At 40.0% G+C, this 15,970-nt stretch overlaps 1 protein-coding gene across 4 annotated transcripts in view; it reads left to right on the top strand.

Moving 5' to 3' along the window:
* ttc3 (tetratricopeptide repeat domain 3) overlaps positions 1 to 15,970 on the top strand; it is a 110,051-nt gene that overhangs the window by 47,756 nt on the left and 46,325 nt on the right. For 3 of the 4 annotated variants that reach the window (XM_069888856.1, XM_069888857.1, XM_069888858.1), the window contains 11 exons: positions 1,801 to 1,863; positions 3,352 to 3,406; positions 4,902 to 5,061; positions 5,266 to 5,317; positions 6,519 to 6,627; positions 7,188 to 7,340; positions 7,842 to 7,922; positions 8,486 to 8,598; positions 12,828 to 12,954; positions 13,485 to 13,607; positions 13,718 to 13,819. In XM_069888856.1, the coding sequence (XP_069744957.1) occupies positions 1,801 to 1,863; positions 3,352 to 3,406; positions 4,902 to 5,061; positions 5,266 to 5,317; positions 6,519 to 6,627; positions 7,188 to 7,340; positions 7,842 to 7,922; positions 8,486 to 8,598; positions 12,828 to 12,954; positions 13,485 to 13,607; positions 13,718 to 13,819 (1,138 nt within the window). Of the gene's footprint in view, positions 1 to 1,800; positions 1,864 to 3,351; positions 3,407 to 4,901; positions 5,062 to 5,265; positions 5,318 to 6,518; positions 6,628 to 7,187; positions 7,341 to 7,841; positions 7,923 to 8,485; positions 8,599 to 12,827; positions 12,955 to 13,484; positions 13,608 to 13,717; positions 13,820 to 15,970 lie in introns of those variants that run through there. The other variant, XM_069888859.1, reaches the window with a different exon arrangement.

A 15,970-nucleotide genomic window follows, 5' to 3' on the forward strand; every position in this document is an offset into this window, starting at 1 on the left:
TCTGGACATATACAATAAATGGCTTGGACATCAGAAACAAAAAAGGGAGAAAGGGACATAGGGGTACAAATGAAAATGGCTACACAGATGGATAGGGTCATGAAAAGGTATTTAGCTTGCTTGCCTTCATAGGAAGGGGTACTGAGTACTGTAAAAGATGTGGGACACCATGGTGCAACAGTACAAGATCTTGGTTAGACCATTCCTAGAATATTGTGTGCAGTTCAAGAACATTACATGCCTTTCAGCAGATGATGATGTGCTGACCTATGTGAACCTACTCAAAAGACTAAACCTTCCCTACCTCTCCCATCCATGTCCAAATTCATCTTAAATGTTAAAATTAAGCCAACATTCACCACCTCAGCTGGCAACTGTTTCCACACCCCCACCACTCTCCGTGTGAAGAAGTTCCCCCTCGTGTCCCCCCCCCCCAAACTTTATGCTTAAAAAAAAGAAGGGGAAAAAACTCCTCCCCCCCCCCTCATAACTCAAAACCCCCTACCATGAAGCAAGGTTAGGAAATGATACGTGGAAATCAATTGACATCAACCTGGAACTCACACCCACGGCCACAGTCTGCCTCATGTCACAGACAGCAAAGCGACCTAGAGGTGGATATTCAGAAAAGTTCTCCACACGCATGGGCTTATTTGGAATCATGTCACCAATGGCAGCATGTCCTGACTTTACAAATTTGGGGCCGTGGGTGTGATTAAGTCAGTTAAAAAGAAAGAAACTACTGTTAAAAGCACCAGGTCTGCCATCAAAATATTAAAGAAGTGAATAGCACCACTGACCAAGATTCGGCAAACCCCGAGACTGACATCAGGAAAATGTTTGTTCATTACCAGCCAAACATGTGTTTTAATGAGGGACTGGATATTGATCAAGATGCATCGAAAGAAATTCAGAAGAAAAGGATAAGGATGTTTATTCCAGAAATATTTAATTTTGAATGTGCTTTCACTAATTAGCTGTTTTGGTTGAGTGATGATTTAAAACTAATAAATATCTCAAACAAAAAAAAACCTGGAACTCGACAGCACAGCACCAAAGCACTTTGATTACCCTAACTCTTTAGATTATGGTAATAGCCCATAAATTGAATCTTTTTATAGCATATCTAATTTTTTCTAAACTTATATATAAGACCATATCATTTAGCCACCCTACTTTCATCAATGTCTTTTGTTACCTCCTCAAAAAACTCAATTAGGCTCGTGAGGCACAACCCACCCTTCACAATGACATGCTGGTTACCCCTAAGAAGGCTATACTTCTCTAAAAGTCTCTAAGAATCCTCTCCAGTGTTTGCCCACATTACAGAAATGTTATGTTATGCTGGAAAAGTGCAAAAGGAGTTCACTAGGGTGTTGATTGTTGTCAGGGTTCTAATTACAATGAGAGCATGGATAACCTGGGTTGTTCTCACTGGAACCCAGGAGGCTGAGGATGACCTTGTAGAGCTTTATAAAATTGAGAGGCACAAATAAGGTAGGTATTCATAATCTTTTTCCAAGGGAAGGGGAGTCTTAGATTGTGACAAGAAATATTTAAAGGACATCTGTGTTTTATTTTGCTCAAAGAATGGTGGAGCCTTGGAATAAGCTGTCAGAGCTATTGGTTGATCCAGGTAAAATTATAATGCTTAAAGCATTTGGACAGACACATGGGTATGAGGAATTCAGACCAAACAATGGGAGTATAATAGGTGGGATGACACAAAGGATCTGTTTATATTCTATCCATGATTTCATCAGTGGATTTAGGATTGTATTAATTTTTAATATCTTTCAGTCCTGACAGTAAAATTCTTTATGGAAACCGAGCTCTCTGCTTTTACCGTGTTGAAAATTTCAGGTAAGTGGGAGATAAATTATGACTTATTTTTTTATTTGTATTTTAATTGACCTGCAGGAAGTTGAAACAAATGTATTCTCAATCATATTTTATATTAGGCTCTAGATACAGCAGACCAATTTTAAATTTTTGCTGAAGGTTCACTCAGAGAATACAAGTTGCTAAAACTTCAATCAATAAGATTTGATATTTTAATATATATCATTGCTCTTCTCTTGCACTTGAATTCCAGCATAAAATATCTTGAGAGAATTTCTAAAGTTCAGCAATCATCTTTCTCTCCTTTATTATGGAGGTAGGGAGACTTGCAGGTTGCTTAGAAACGTCTTCCATTGTGAATTTTTGAATTCTTTTAATTATGCATTCATTACTTTTAAAAAATTGCCAATGACCTAAAACTGTGCAAGAAGGTGAGGTGTGAGAAAAATATGCATGCAAAGTATTAAAGACAGATTAAATAAATGGTCAATATAGTAGCAGATGGACTTCTATGTGGCAAAATATGAAGCATTTGCTCTGAATGCCACCATGGTGAAGGTCAGAACAACTTCCACACTTGTCATGATGCTTGAAATCAACATTCAAATACAGGAAGCAATGAGGAATAGCAAATTGTACATGGAGTTTTAATATAAGAGGCTGGAGTACAAACAAAATCTTAAGGTAAGGGTTAAAGGTTCCATTATTGTCACTTAATACTACATTTACAATGTAACAAACCTGAAATTCTTTAACTTTTGCTTTGAGTAAGGCAGACAGAGAGTCGCCACTTTGTCCAGCACCCCTCACAGAAACCTACAGCACCTGGTGTTCCTAGGTGTTCCAAGTACTGACTAGTCCTGTGCCTGCTTAGCTTCCGAAATCAGACAATCCCAGGTGTATTCAGGTTATTAGAGGCTTCCGATATTTTATAAGGCTTTAAGAGGACTTTTTTGTGTATAGTATTGGAATTTGTACCTAAAGTCATGCACTTGGAACTAATGCAAGTAAGACGAATCCAGAATGTGAACTTGGTACTGTATTTAATTTTGCTAATGTTTTTATATCCTCTTTCTTGGTGGTACTGATTTCTTGCTGAGGATGGATCTTGTAGGCAACAGTGCCCAATGGTATTCAATGTCTTAAAAAGATGAAAATCCTGCTTTTAAAAAAATTAATTATCACTGATATCAAATATATTTTTACATTTTTAAAATGTTTAATTTAGAGATACAGAGTGGTAGCTTGCAGCCCATGAGTCTCTGCGACCCAAACACCCCAATTAACCTTGAAATCCCATACATTTTGGACGGTGAAAGGAAACTGGAGCACCCTGAGAAAACCCATGCAGACACAGGGAGAACATACAAATTGTTTACAGACAGTGGTGGATTCAAACCCAGTTCACTGGTGCTGTAATAGCCTTGTGCTAACCGCTACGATGACCATTTTGCCTTAAGTGTTAGTTTAATTTATTGGTTGTTCATTGTATTTCTGTTTTCTCTTTAGAAAAGCAATGAGTGATGCAAAAAGAGCGATAATACTGAACCCTGATTGGGCCAAGGTGAGGTGTTTTTAAATGTTTGCATTTCATTCCTCTCTGGCCCACACTTAACAGGATTTTTATCATCTTGTCCCATTTGAACCCACACTTGTCAAATTCCAAGTGATTATCCATTGAGATCTGGAAGTGGAAGTGTAAGGCTTGGTGTTGTCACTGGAACTGGTGTGTAATCCACGAGGTGAACTAACTGAGGTGTTTTTAATATTTGCATCCAGGCCTAATTTTAATGATTAGTTAATAATGTTATTGATATTAATTAATAACATGAGTAGAATATCTAATTGAAAGATGATTAGAATTACAATAACATTTGCTTTGGTTGTAATTTCTAATGGAGTTTTACTTGCAAATAAATATGTTGAATCTCTGTTTTGCTTTGAAACTAACTAACAGCTATAGTGTTTATAATTCTCAGAATTAGTGATTTTAAAGTAATTTTAAATAACACCTTTTTATTTTCGACCACCCTGATTTGATTCAATGGATAAAATTATTAATTTATGATATGCTGGGGGTGGCATGGTTGGCATAGCGGTTAGCAAACTGCCATTACAACAACGCCAGTGATCAGGACCTGGGTTCAAATCCCACACTGTCTGTAAGGAGCTTGCTTGTTCTCCCTGTGTCTGCGAGGGTTTCCTCCCACCATTCATTGTAGGCCAATTGGGTGTATTTGGGTGGTAGAGGCCTGTGGGCCAAAAGGACCTATTTGCTGAATGTCTGTGCCTGGTTAGACTGGTACCTCGTTTATTGGTCATCATTCGTTCCCAGAAATGGGTACTAATGAAATTAGCACCTCGGGTGGTAATTAGAGCATTATCCATCTCAGGAGCTGCCATGCATTCCTGTGAGATGCTAAACCAAGAACCCAGAGTGAACTCCTGCTATCCCTTCTGCTTTTTGCTGCTGTGCCAGTAACCTAGGAGCCAGTTGTAATTCTAACAACTGACTGGAGGGTTAGAGTTGTATGAACCAGGATGAGCTATGGAGCTGTTCATTCTTCAGGTGTGGGTCTTTGCTGAGAACTGGAGATAATTTTACTTATTAATTGAAGCACGGGACATGGGCTGAAGAGCCTATTTCTGTTCCTATGTCTTATGATCTTTGATAAATCTTTAGCCCCATCTGCTAATAATGTTAAATGACATGGAGGGTCTCACTCTCTCAGACTTGGATTCAATTTGGTTGGTTTCTTGGACTTCCCCATGGGAACTGAGTAACAGAAGAAAACATCTTAAGATTAAGATTCCTTTATTATTATGCATATAAATTTATTCTCTTTTGGTTTGCCAGTCAAGGCACGTTTTAAAAAAAAAAGAGTATATTATACTTCAGTTTTATTAGCAATCTTGTTCCTCCCAAATGATGAAATGGCAAGTTAAGGTGCTAACGTTTTCTGAGCAGTCGGTGAATATTGGTGTGTTTTTCCTTTTGTTTCTTGGACAAGGATTTCAGTTCCAATTTCATGGTTTGAATCTTGATTTTAATTTGGCAGGGTCATTATCGCTTTTGCGATTCCTTATTTTCGATGGGAGAACAGAAACGTGCTATTGAAGCTAATACCAGGGCTCAAGAATTATGCAAGAATGATCCAAACGGAGTTCAGGATTTAATTCATCAGAAAGCAAAATTCCTTAAGAGACTGCATGATGGAAGTAACCATACTTTTATTGCTAAATACATCTCCTTGTTTAAATAAAATCTAAATTACAGCAATTCTTTCTGATGAGGCTATCACTGGTTTCTTAATAAGGCTACCATTTATTTTGATGTTCAAATTGTTTTGTAAATCTACATATGGTTTGGGGGGTGGGGGGGGGGGTGATTGGATCTATTCATTTTTATTTTATTTACTTCAGATGCTGAAAAACCAAAGACTGATCCATTAAAGAAAGAATTAAATATCAAAAAGTAAGTCTGCCAATGTGATGTGAAAATGTTAGCTGATCTGGAATTCTACAAGGTTTCATCCGTTTCAATTTGAATTATGTACAGATATTCTTTGCCATTGCATGACTCATGGCATTTTTGTTTGAATGATGTTTTTCTTTGCTTTTTTAATTCATTTCAAATACATTCAAGCCTGAAATCGCTCACATTATCAAATCTTAATCTGTCCGAGATTTTTTTTTGCGTGTACAGGTACACATTCCTTTATTCGGAACCCTTGGGGGGGGGCACAGTGTGTTCCGAAGTTCGATTTTTTTTTCTGCATTTCAGAAAGCCAGATTTAAGCCCACCCGAATTGTGCTGCCCTATCCACCCCCACCCCCTTCCAGTCGCGCTGCCCGACTGACTCAGGCTGCCAGATTTTGGAGCTTTCCGGATTTTAGATGTCTGGATAAAGGACTGCGTACCTGTACCTTCACTACCTAGATCAGGGGTCCCCAAACCTTTTAGACCATTAACTCCTTCATGGAATACTTGATCCCTCGTCGATCCCCAGGCATGGAATCCCAATGATGGAGTGGGGGGGGGGTGCTACCAAAGGTACAAAGAACACATACATCTTTCTTCTTCATTCAGCCGGACCTCCCGTTCACTCTCAACTTATTCAAGTGCCGAAACCAAATACAACATGGCAGTCACCAAGGCCTGAGGTTGGCCACCACTGTTATAGGTGCTTATTTTCCCATTGATCCGTCCCTGCTTTCCACCACAAAAGTTCAGTTGACATTCCCCCTGCCCCCCTTCAACCCCCTACCGTTTATTGACCCCTTGGTTAATCCCATTGATCCCCAGGGGTTGATATCGACCACTTTAGAAACCCCTGACCCAGATTGTGTGGAGCTCGTGTTTCGCAGTTCAAATACTTCATTTGCTGGCAATGATCCTCTGTAAACCTGCAAATTATTTTCCCTTGACTGCATATCTTTTTTGAAAACTCTAATTGAGTTTGCACCACTCCTCCAAACAGATTATGACCACCTTTTGATTGACAAAGCTTTCCCTGCATCCTTTGCTTACCACTTTAAATTTGTGTTCTCTGGTCATTGGATCATTTGCTATTCAGAAACACCACCTCATTCAGACCAAAAGTGTCTTGATCTTATTTAAAAATAAATTTTATTTATTTCTTTCCCAACACCTACCCCTACTCCTCCTGGTCCAGAGAGCAACCACCATTAGCTACCCAACCAGTAAGCGAATGTCCCAAGAATGAGTCGAAGAGAAGCCAGGAAAGAAATGGTTTAAAGAATCGTCTTTCACTGGGGCCAAAGGTAACTATAGATAACATGATATTTAAATGGAGCATTTCCAAGTGGTAGGGCTACCAATTTGTTGTTTCAGATATGATCACGGCATCTAAAATGGATTACGTAACAACAAAATGCTGGAAATACAAGGTCAGCCCACATGTCACAAATGTAGCCAGAACTCACCAATATTTCCAGCATTTCTTTGTTTCAATTTAGATTTGTAGCACTTGGAGGTTTTTTTTTATATATCTTTCACCTAAAATGAGTTTCCTAATAAGGGATTATGATGTGATTGTAATATGGGCAGATGCCATTTTCAATAGGTCTACTTCTAATAAGGGATTATGATGTGATTGTAATATGGGCAGATGCCATTTTCAATAGGTCTACTTCATTCCTTTTATGGTGTTTAAATCATAGTATGTTTTTTAACATGTAATAAATGGTGCAGTTCTTCATTCCTGATAATAACTCCTGTTGCCATTGTGCCTGGTATATGTTGACTGTGGCAAAGAGCCCACATTTTTGAGATATGCTCAAGGTGTTTACAAAGATTCTAACCTCAACTTATTTGTTTTAAGATATCAATGCCTTTAAATAGTTCAGAAACTAAAATGGACAAGTTGAAGTCCCTAATTAATGTCGGACATTTAGCCTTAATGGACCAACGTGCCCGCAACGCGGAACGTGCCTTCTTGGAGGTCCTGAAGTTGATGGATCCAGAAAACCTCGAGGTTAGTCTATGATAATTTTGTCTTTTGAGGCAGTGGGGTTCTTTGTAAAGAAACTGCAGCAGAAAGGTGGGAATTTCATTTGGATTTCGAAGGCATTATTTGGGAGATGGGGTGGGAAGGGAAGAGTGATGTGCCTTTTTGTACAAACATAATTTTTGACATAGTGTGGAATGGAAGTTTGTATTTCCAATTCCATTGTAATCTGCTTGCCCTCGAGCTGAAGCTCCTCTTCAAAGCCTTCAGTATTGATCATATCTTTGTTGCATGTATTCAAGTAATTTAAGGGCGCCCTAGCACCCTTCAACCTGAATCACCACTTAAATAACTCCTTTAATCATTTCTAAATACTTTGTTTTGGGGAGAGCTTTATTGATACCAATATAATGGTTCCCAGAATGTAATCGCTTTATTTAAAGACAAACTGTCAGTCTTAATTCTTCAACTATACTTCCAGTCTGAATCCTCACAGCATCCAGATGTTAATTGTTTTGTCTTTATTAGGAAGTATCTTTGTCCACGATTGACTATGTGATAATAATCTATGGTCATGCCTGTGCCCTCCTTGGCATTGGGCTCCCTGAGGTGAGAACTATACTTTCTAAGATGTGGAGTTTTGTGACTAACTTATTTAATATAAATGAGCTGATTTGAAATGCATGGTTTAGAAAGTTATCATGACCTTCTGACCCAACTACCTTTCTAGTCACTGGTCATCTCTAGAGCAGTTGTTTCTTTCTCCTGGAGTGACTGTAGTAACAGATGCCTTCCTGTGCCAATTCCTCATTCCATTATAATTTTTTCACATTTTAATCAAGATGCTCTCCTGCTGCCCTTGCTGGGTCCTAAATGATCTTCATTTTCATTGTAAATTTTACTCTGTAAATTGTGATCTTAACTCGGCTGTATAGAATGTTAAAGATAACCTCTTAGCGTATGCACACGAGAACTCTTCTCGCTGTACAAGGTATTCTGTGACAAATAAATTTAAATATGGATTGTTTGATGTTGAGAGAATGGATGGCAGAAACAGGCACGAGGGGTTAAACGGCCACCTGCGAAGTTTGCGAATAGCTTAGACTCTGGATTTAATGTATCATCAACATCATAGATGTTTGGAGCCACTGACTTGCACTTTATTTGACCAGGAGCTGGCAAAGGCTGAATATCAGTTTAATAAAATCTTGGAGCAATTCCCAGAGCATCGGCTTGACTGCTTGGCATTCTTTGGACTCGGCAAAGTCTACTGTCAGCAGAATAGGTTTGTATCCAGATAAAGAAAAAGGAAAATTGTATGTGGTAGAAAGATGGAACTGCCCAAAGCTCTACTGCTGGTCCCCTCATATTCAGCCTTTATCCCTGCCCTTAGTGCTCACATAGAATCATAGAATCCTCTTTGCCCTAAACCATATCTCTTGTCTAGTCAATACCCATTTGAGGAATCTGTTTCCTAAAAGAAGTAAATTTCAAATCATGATTTCTGAGTAAAAATGCTATTTCCCTCATATTTTTATCGCCAATTTTTTTTTTAAAGTGCCCCATTCCTCCTCTTGTCCTTTATCATTCACTACTTTTTTAAAATTTAGACATACAGAATGTAGCAGGCCTTTCCAGCTCACAAGCCCATGCCGCCCAATTAACCTACAACTCGCGTATGTTTTTGAAGGGTGACCCCAGGGGAAAACCCATGCAGACACTGGGAGAACATACAAACTCCATACTGTAAGGTAAAAACATCATGAGATGGGACCAGAGAAGGAGTCACCCAGTACTAAGGAGTAACAGAATGCAGATGTGACCTTGTACACTCAAGATAAGCTTTGCACTAACAAGAATGATGCGCAGCAGACTAACAGAGAAGGGTAGCAACAGTTTATTCATTGGACAATGTAATGGTATGATCATTTACTAAGTACGTATCCTGAGGTATAAAAAAAACACCACTTGCTGATAACGGCAGAATGCGCCTTCTCCAACTAACACTGTTAGTTGCAAGTGTTACAATCCGGTAATAAAGAACAAAGAACCTTGATTTCGACTCAGTCTGGTGTCTGACTCACTCATTCATGAACAAAGCAGACCTAACAATTCACACAGCACCAGATTTGAATCAGGGTTCCTGCCTCTATAATCTTCCTTTGGCTTGGCTTCGCGGACGAAGATTTATGGAGGGGGTAAAAAGTCCACGTCAGCTGCAGGCTCGTTTGTGGCTGACCAGTCCGATGCGGGACAGGCAGACACGATTGCAGCGGTTGCAAGGGAAAATTGGTTGGTTGGGCTTGGGTGTTGGGTTTTTCCTCCTTTGCCTTTTGTCAGTGAGGTGGGCTCTGCGGTCTTCTTCAAAGGAGGTTGCTGCCCGCCAAACTGTGAGGCGCCAAGATGCACGGTTTGAGGCGTTATCAGCCCACTGGCGGTGGTCAGTGTGGCAGGCACCAAGAGATTTCTTTAGGCAGTCCTTGTACCTTTTCTTTGGTGCACCTCTGTCACGGTGGCCAGTGGAGAGCTCGCCATATAATACGATCTTGGGAAGGCGATGGTCCTCCATTCTGGAGACGTGACCCATCCAGCGCAGCTGGATCTTCAGCAGCGTGGACTCGATGCTGTCGACCTCTGCCATCTCGAGTACCTCGACGTTAGGGGTGTGAGCGCTCCAATGGATGTTGAGGATGGAGCGGAGACAACGCTGGTGGAAGCGTTCTAGGAGCCGTAGGTGGTGCCGGTAGAGGACCCATGATTCGGAGCCGAACAGGATTGTGGGTATGACAACGGCTCTGTATACGCTTATCTTTGTGAGGTTTTTCAGTTGGTTGTTTTTCCAGACTCTTTTGTGTAGTCTTCCAAAGGCGCTATTTGCCTTGGCGAGTCTGTTGTCTATCTCATTGTCGATCCTTGCATCTGATGAAATGGTGCAGCCGAGATAGGTAAACTGGTTGACCGTTTTGAGTTTTGTGTGCCCGATGGAGATGTGGGGAGGCTGGTAGTCATGGTGGGGAGCTGGCTGATGGAGGACCTCAGTTTTCTTCAGGCTGACTTCCAGGCCAAACATTTTGGCAGTTTCCGCAAAGCAGGACGTCAAGCGCTGAAGAGCTGGCTCTGAATGGGCAACTAAAGCGGCATCATCTGCAAAGAGTAGTTCACGGACAAGTTTCTCTTGTGTCTTGGTGTGAGCTTGCAGGCGCCTCAGATTGAAGAGACTGCCATCCGTGCGGTACCGGATGTAAACAGCGTCTTCATTGTTGGGGTCTTTCATGGCTTGGTTCAGCATCATGCTGAAGAAGATTGAAAAGAGGGTTGGTGCGAGAACACAGCCTTGCTTCACGCCATTGTTAATGGAGAAGGGTTCAGAGAGCTCATTGCTGTATCTGACCCGACCTTGTTGGTTTTCGTGCAGTTGGATAATCATGTTGAGGAACTTTGGGGGACATCCGATGCGCTCTAGTATTTGCCAAAGCCCTTTCCTGCTCACGGTGTCGAAGGCTTTGGTGAGGTCAACAAAGGTGATGTAGAGTCCTTTGTTTTGTTCTCTGCACTTTTCTTGGAGCTGTCTGAGGGCAAAGACCATGTCAGTGGTTCCTCTGTTTGCGCGAAAGCCGCACTGTGATTCTGGGAGAATATTCTCAGCGACACTAGGTATTATTCTATTTAGTAGAATCCTAGCGAAGATTTTGCCTGCAATGGAGAGCAACGTGATTCCCCTGTAGTTTGAGCAGTCTGATTTCTCGCCTTTGTTTTTGTACAGGGTGATGATGGTGGCATCACGAAGATCCTGAGGCAGTTTACCTTGGTCCCAACAAAGCTTGAAAAACTCATGCAGTTTGGCATGCAGAGTTTTGCCGCCAGCCTTCCAGACTTCTGGGGGGATTCCATCCATACCTGCTGCTTTGCCACTTTTCAGTTGTTCGATTGCCTTATATGTCTCATCCAGGGTGGGAACCTCATCCAGCTCTAGCCTTAGGGGCTGTTGAGGGCGCTGGAGCAGGGCGGAATCTTGGACTGAGCGGTTGGTACTGAAAAGAGATTGGAAGTGTTGTGCTAACAGCTGTACTAAATGTTCCCAAGGGGAACAAGTTCCTTCAATCTACACCTTCTGAACTTAACATGATTTGAAATACCTCCATCGAATTGCCTTTGCTCTAAGGGGAACAACTTCTAACTTCCAATTCCAGCAGTTTAAGCATCCCTGATTTTAATTGTTCCATGGATTGCCAAATTCTCCCTCTAATCCTGCTTTAAGACAAGACGTAACTTTAACCAAGCTGCTAATATCTGCATTAAAAAAAGTTTCCTCCTGCCTGACTCTCAATTTTTATTTTTGATGGAACTCCTGTTAAATGCCTTGAGACATTTTGTAATGCAAATACTTTGGAAGCAGAAGGTTGCTAAAGAAATGGATGAGTTTAAGTGAATGGGTAGCTGGATTACATTTGGATTATTTAGTTTGGTTCTGAAGACCAACTAGGAACTTTCATTGTGGGTGTCAAGGTATTTAGATTTCTATGAACACTAAAATCATGTGCCCAAGAGCAAAAACACAAGCAACCAAAGAAGTTAATCAATGTTGGTCATTATGTCAAGTGTCTGAATTACCCTTAACCTTATCCATTGGTTGCACAAAGCTTTGGTTATACTTTATCTGGATGAATGTAGTTATTTTTGGTCATAGCTCTTCCAGGCGCTGAGTATCAACAGGTAAATGATAAGGCACTGAGGAGTGCAGTAGAACAGAAGGATCTGGGAATTCAGATGTATAATTCCCTGAAAGTGGTGTCTCAGGTAGATGGGATTTTTTTGTACGTTCGCTATCATACATCAAAGTATTGAGTATAGGCATTGGGATATTATGATGAAATTATTCAAGACATTGGTGAGGCCATATTTGGAGATTTGTATGCAGTTTTGGTCATCTAACTTCAGGAAAGATATCAACATGATCGAAAGAGTGCAGAAAAGATTTATGTATATTTCTGGGACCTGAGGAACTGAGATACAGGGAAAGATTAAACAGTTAAGGACTTTATTCCCTGGATCATAGAAGAATGAGGGGACATTTGATAGAGGTGTAGTATATAAAATGATGAGAGATATTGACAGAGTAAATGCAAACAGGCTTTTTTCCACTGTGGTTAGATGCGGCAACGAGAAGTCTTGGGTTGAGTGTGAAAAGTGAGAACTTGGTCGCACAGAGAGAGTGGAAGGAACTGCTAGCTGAAGTGAATGCAGACTCGTTTGTGAAATTCAATAAAAAGTTGAATAAGTACGTGGATGGGAGGGGTATGGATGGTTATGGTTCATGTGCAGGTCAATGGGACTAGGTCAGAATAATAGTTCTGCACTGACGAGATGTGCCGAAGGGTTTGTTTCTATGCTGTTATGTCCTATTTTTAAGTTTCAATCCAATATCCAGCATTCCACTCCAACTTGAAAGTAACATGCATCATTGATTTTCGTCTCCGGTAATTCTTCCCCCTTTTCCACTGTGTTTCCCCCCAGGTTTATCGATGCTTTAGATCCATTCACTAAATCCTTAAAAATGGTAAACCATAAGATTGTACCCGGAATACTAACGTGGCCCACAACAACAATTGTTATCGAAGAGACACAAAATGAAAAGTTAAAGGTAAAATATTTTAAAGATTTGCATTTGCATTTATATTTGCTATTGTAACCAGTAATTCCTTGAAAGAATATCAGAGAAAGAATAGGTCATTTGGGCCATTAAACCTTGTGTGATTTTGAGAGTTGTATTCATATTTTTAATCTCCATTTTAAACTAATTATTGTCTTGTATTCTGCTATGCAAACTCCTTTCAAGCTTTGCACTGAGGAGAATAATCTCCCATCCTTAAATTCTAACATCTCTGCTTCTCCATTCTAATCTTATTCCTTATTACTAAAACTATTCAAGTAAAACTCAAGAATCCTTTTGGAGAATTGGATACAATGTTCCAGTCCTGGCCTGAACCTTGTTTTTCATACAAGTGTAACATTATAGTCATACTTTTGTGAATTGCAGCGTTCCATATACTTTGCAAGCCACTCTCAATGCTTTCAACGATTACTGCACATATGCACTCATTTTCCTCTGGTCCAAAACGCCTTTTGGACTTCTGTCATTTAATCTTCATCATTCAGACTCTTATCTTCCAGGCATTGTTGGAGGAATACATTGGGAAGTGTAAATTTCCTCCACAATCTGATGCAGTCTGCTGCTATCAACATTGCCAGGGCCATTCTAAAACCCAGATTTACTTCTCTGATCCAGATTTTAAGGTAATGGGCTTTGCATGTAACAGTAGGTACACAATATTTCAAAAGCAATTGAAAGTTGGACTTCTGCCATAAAATGTTCATGATATGAAACATCTTGATTTATGTGTCAGGGTTTTATTCGAATGATGTGCATCCTGCAGTGCCATTTAGAGTACCACATCAATTGTTGGAAAAAATTGAAGGCAGCTCTGTTTCAAGATAAAAATGACAAGGTTAGTGTACTTTATAAAGTAGACACATGCAGTACAACTCCAATTATCCAAAATAGTTGCGACCGGGCCTATTTCGGATAAACAATATTTTCGGATAACTGGTCATTTTTTTAAAAACAGCCCAGCAGCAACACCAAAAAACTTGTAACAGTGTTTAAACAACAACAAACAACAAGGGAAGGCTTTTAAAGCATGAAATAATGTTTAATTCTCACCAAAAAACAAGCTGAACAAAATAAGATAAATCCAACACCCAAGAACTCCAAATTCTACTCAGATGTTTTTCCAGAATTTTGTCAACCTGTGATGTAAGTTCGGCTCCGGAAAAAAAAACTCAGATGACTGAGGATTTCTGATTCTTTTGGATATCCTCAGTTATCTGAAATTTTTTGGAGGCGAAATTATGTAATTTTGGCTTCAAAATTTTTCAGATCAATAAAGATTTCTGATTTTTCTGAAATTCTCAATTATACGAAAAATATTTTGGAGCTGAACAGACATCACTTCTGGGTCCAAAACAATTTTGGATATCTGAGGATTTTGGATAATCCAATTTTGGACAATCAAAGTTGTACTGTCTTTATATTTTTCTGCCTTTAAGTAAATGAGAATGTAATTGTCCACCAAATGGGTAAATATCCAATTAAGATTTGCTGTGGTTGTAATCAAAATTGGAACCAAATGTTTCCAATGCTTAATGGAGAGGGTCAAGAACTTCAAAGTTCTGGGTGTCAACATCTCCGAAGATCTGTCCTGGAGCCTCCATGTTCATGCAATCACGATAAAGGCTCACCAGCGGTTAAACTTTGTTAGGTGTTTGAGGAGATTGGGTATGTCATCAAAGACTTTTGAAAACTTCTACAAGTGTACCATGGCTGGCTGCATTACCATCTGGTACGGAGGTCCCAACGCTCAGGACAAGTAAAGAAACAAATGAAAATCATTGAATGTTTACACTTTTTTTAAAAAGCACCTCAATAGATTGCAATTATTGGGCTACAATGCACTGATAGTTAGCTGTTAGTTTCTTTGACAGAAGCTCAGCAGATGCTGTGCATACATCAGTGTGTTCAGAGATGCTGCCCATGCATTGCATTGTGGAAGTAAGGTCAGATGTGTGTGAATCTAACCTTTCACTGAGCTCCTGCACTCACCATCAAATCCTGAGATTTTGTGATGCCTTCAGCTGAGGTGTTCATTTCAAGATTCAGATTTCAGATTTATTGTCCGAGTACTTACGATCCTATCTCCTGTGAGCAAGGCAGAATTACCATTATGGGAAGTGCAAAATAAACTGTATACAATGTATGCATGTAAACAAATAAGGAAATGTAAACAAACTGTACAATACAGAGAAAAAAAAATCAATAAAGTGCTAAAGTAAGAGTCCTTAAATGAGTCCCTGATTGAGTTTGTCGTTGAGGGGTCTGGTGGTGGAGGAGCAGCAGCTGTTCCTGAACCTGGTCGTGTGAATCTTGTGGCATCTATACCTCTGTTGACAGCAGCGAGAACGGAGTTTGCACTGGGTGATGTGGATCCTTGATGATTGCTGCTGCCCTCCGATAGCAGCGTTCCCTGTAGATGTTTTCAGTGGTGGGGAGGGTTTTCCCTGTGATGTCCTGGGCTGCATCCACCACATTTTTCAGGTCTTTACGCTCAAGAGTATTGATGACTCCGTACCAGACTATGTCTATGATATATCCAGTCAACACACTTTCCATCACACATCAGTAGAAGTTTGCCAGGGTTTCCAATGTCATTCCAAACCTCCACAAATCTGATGTAATAGAGATACTGATGTGCTTTCTTCACGATGCCATTAGTGTGTTGGGTCCAGGAAGGATCCTCTGACATTTACTTGGCTCCTCCGGTTAAGGCCAGCAATGTGCATCGGTGTGGGGTGGGTGGGGGTTATTGAACTCAGCTTAAAAACGAATTAAGCTCTTTTTCATTTGTTTCGCAATACATTTATGCCTTTATTCCTTAGTTTAATATGATTTTTATTCTGCTAATTTCAATTGTTCATAAATGTCTCACTCACAGATTGCTTCAAGTGTGACCAGCCCAATATTTAAATAGTTTCAGCTGTGGAGAATTGCACTGAATGTTTTACATTTAATTTTTCATCTTGCCAGAACATTTTATTTTTCT

Source organism: Narcine bancroftii, chromosome 7, assembly GCF_036971445.1.
Source record: "Narcine bancroftii isolate sNarBan1 chromosome 7, sNarBan1.hap1, whole genome shotgun sequence".
NCBI lineage: Eukaryota > Metazoa > Chordata > Chondrichthyes > Torpediniformes > Narcinidae > Narcine > Narcine bancroftii.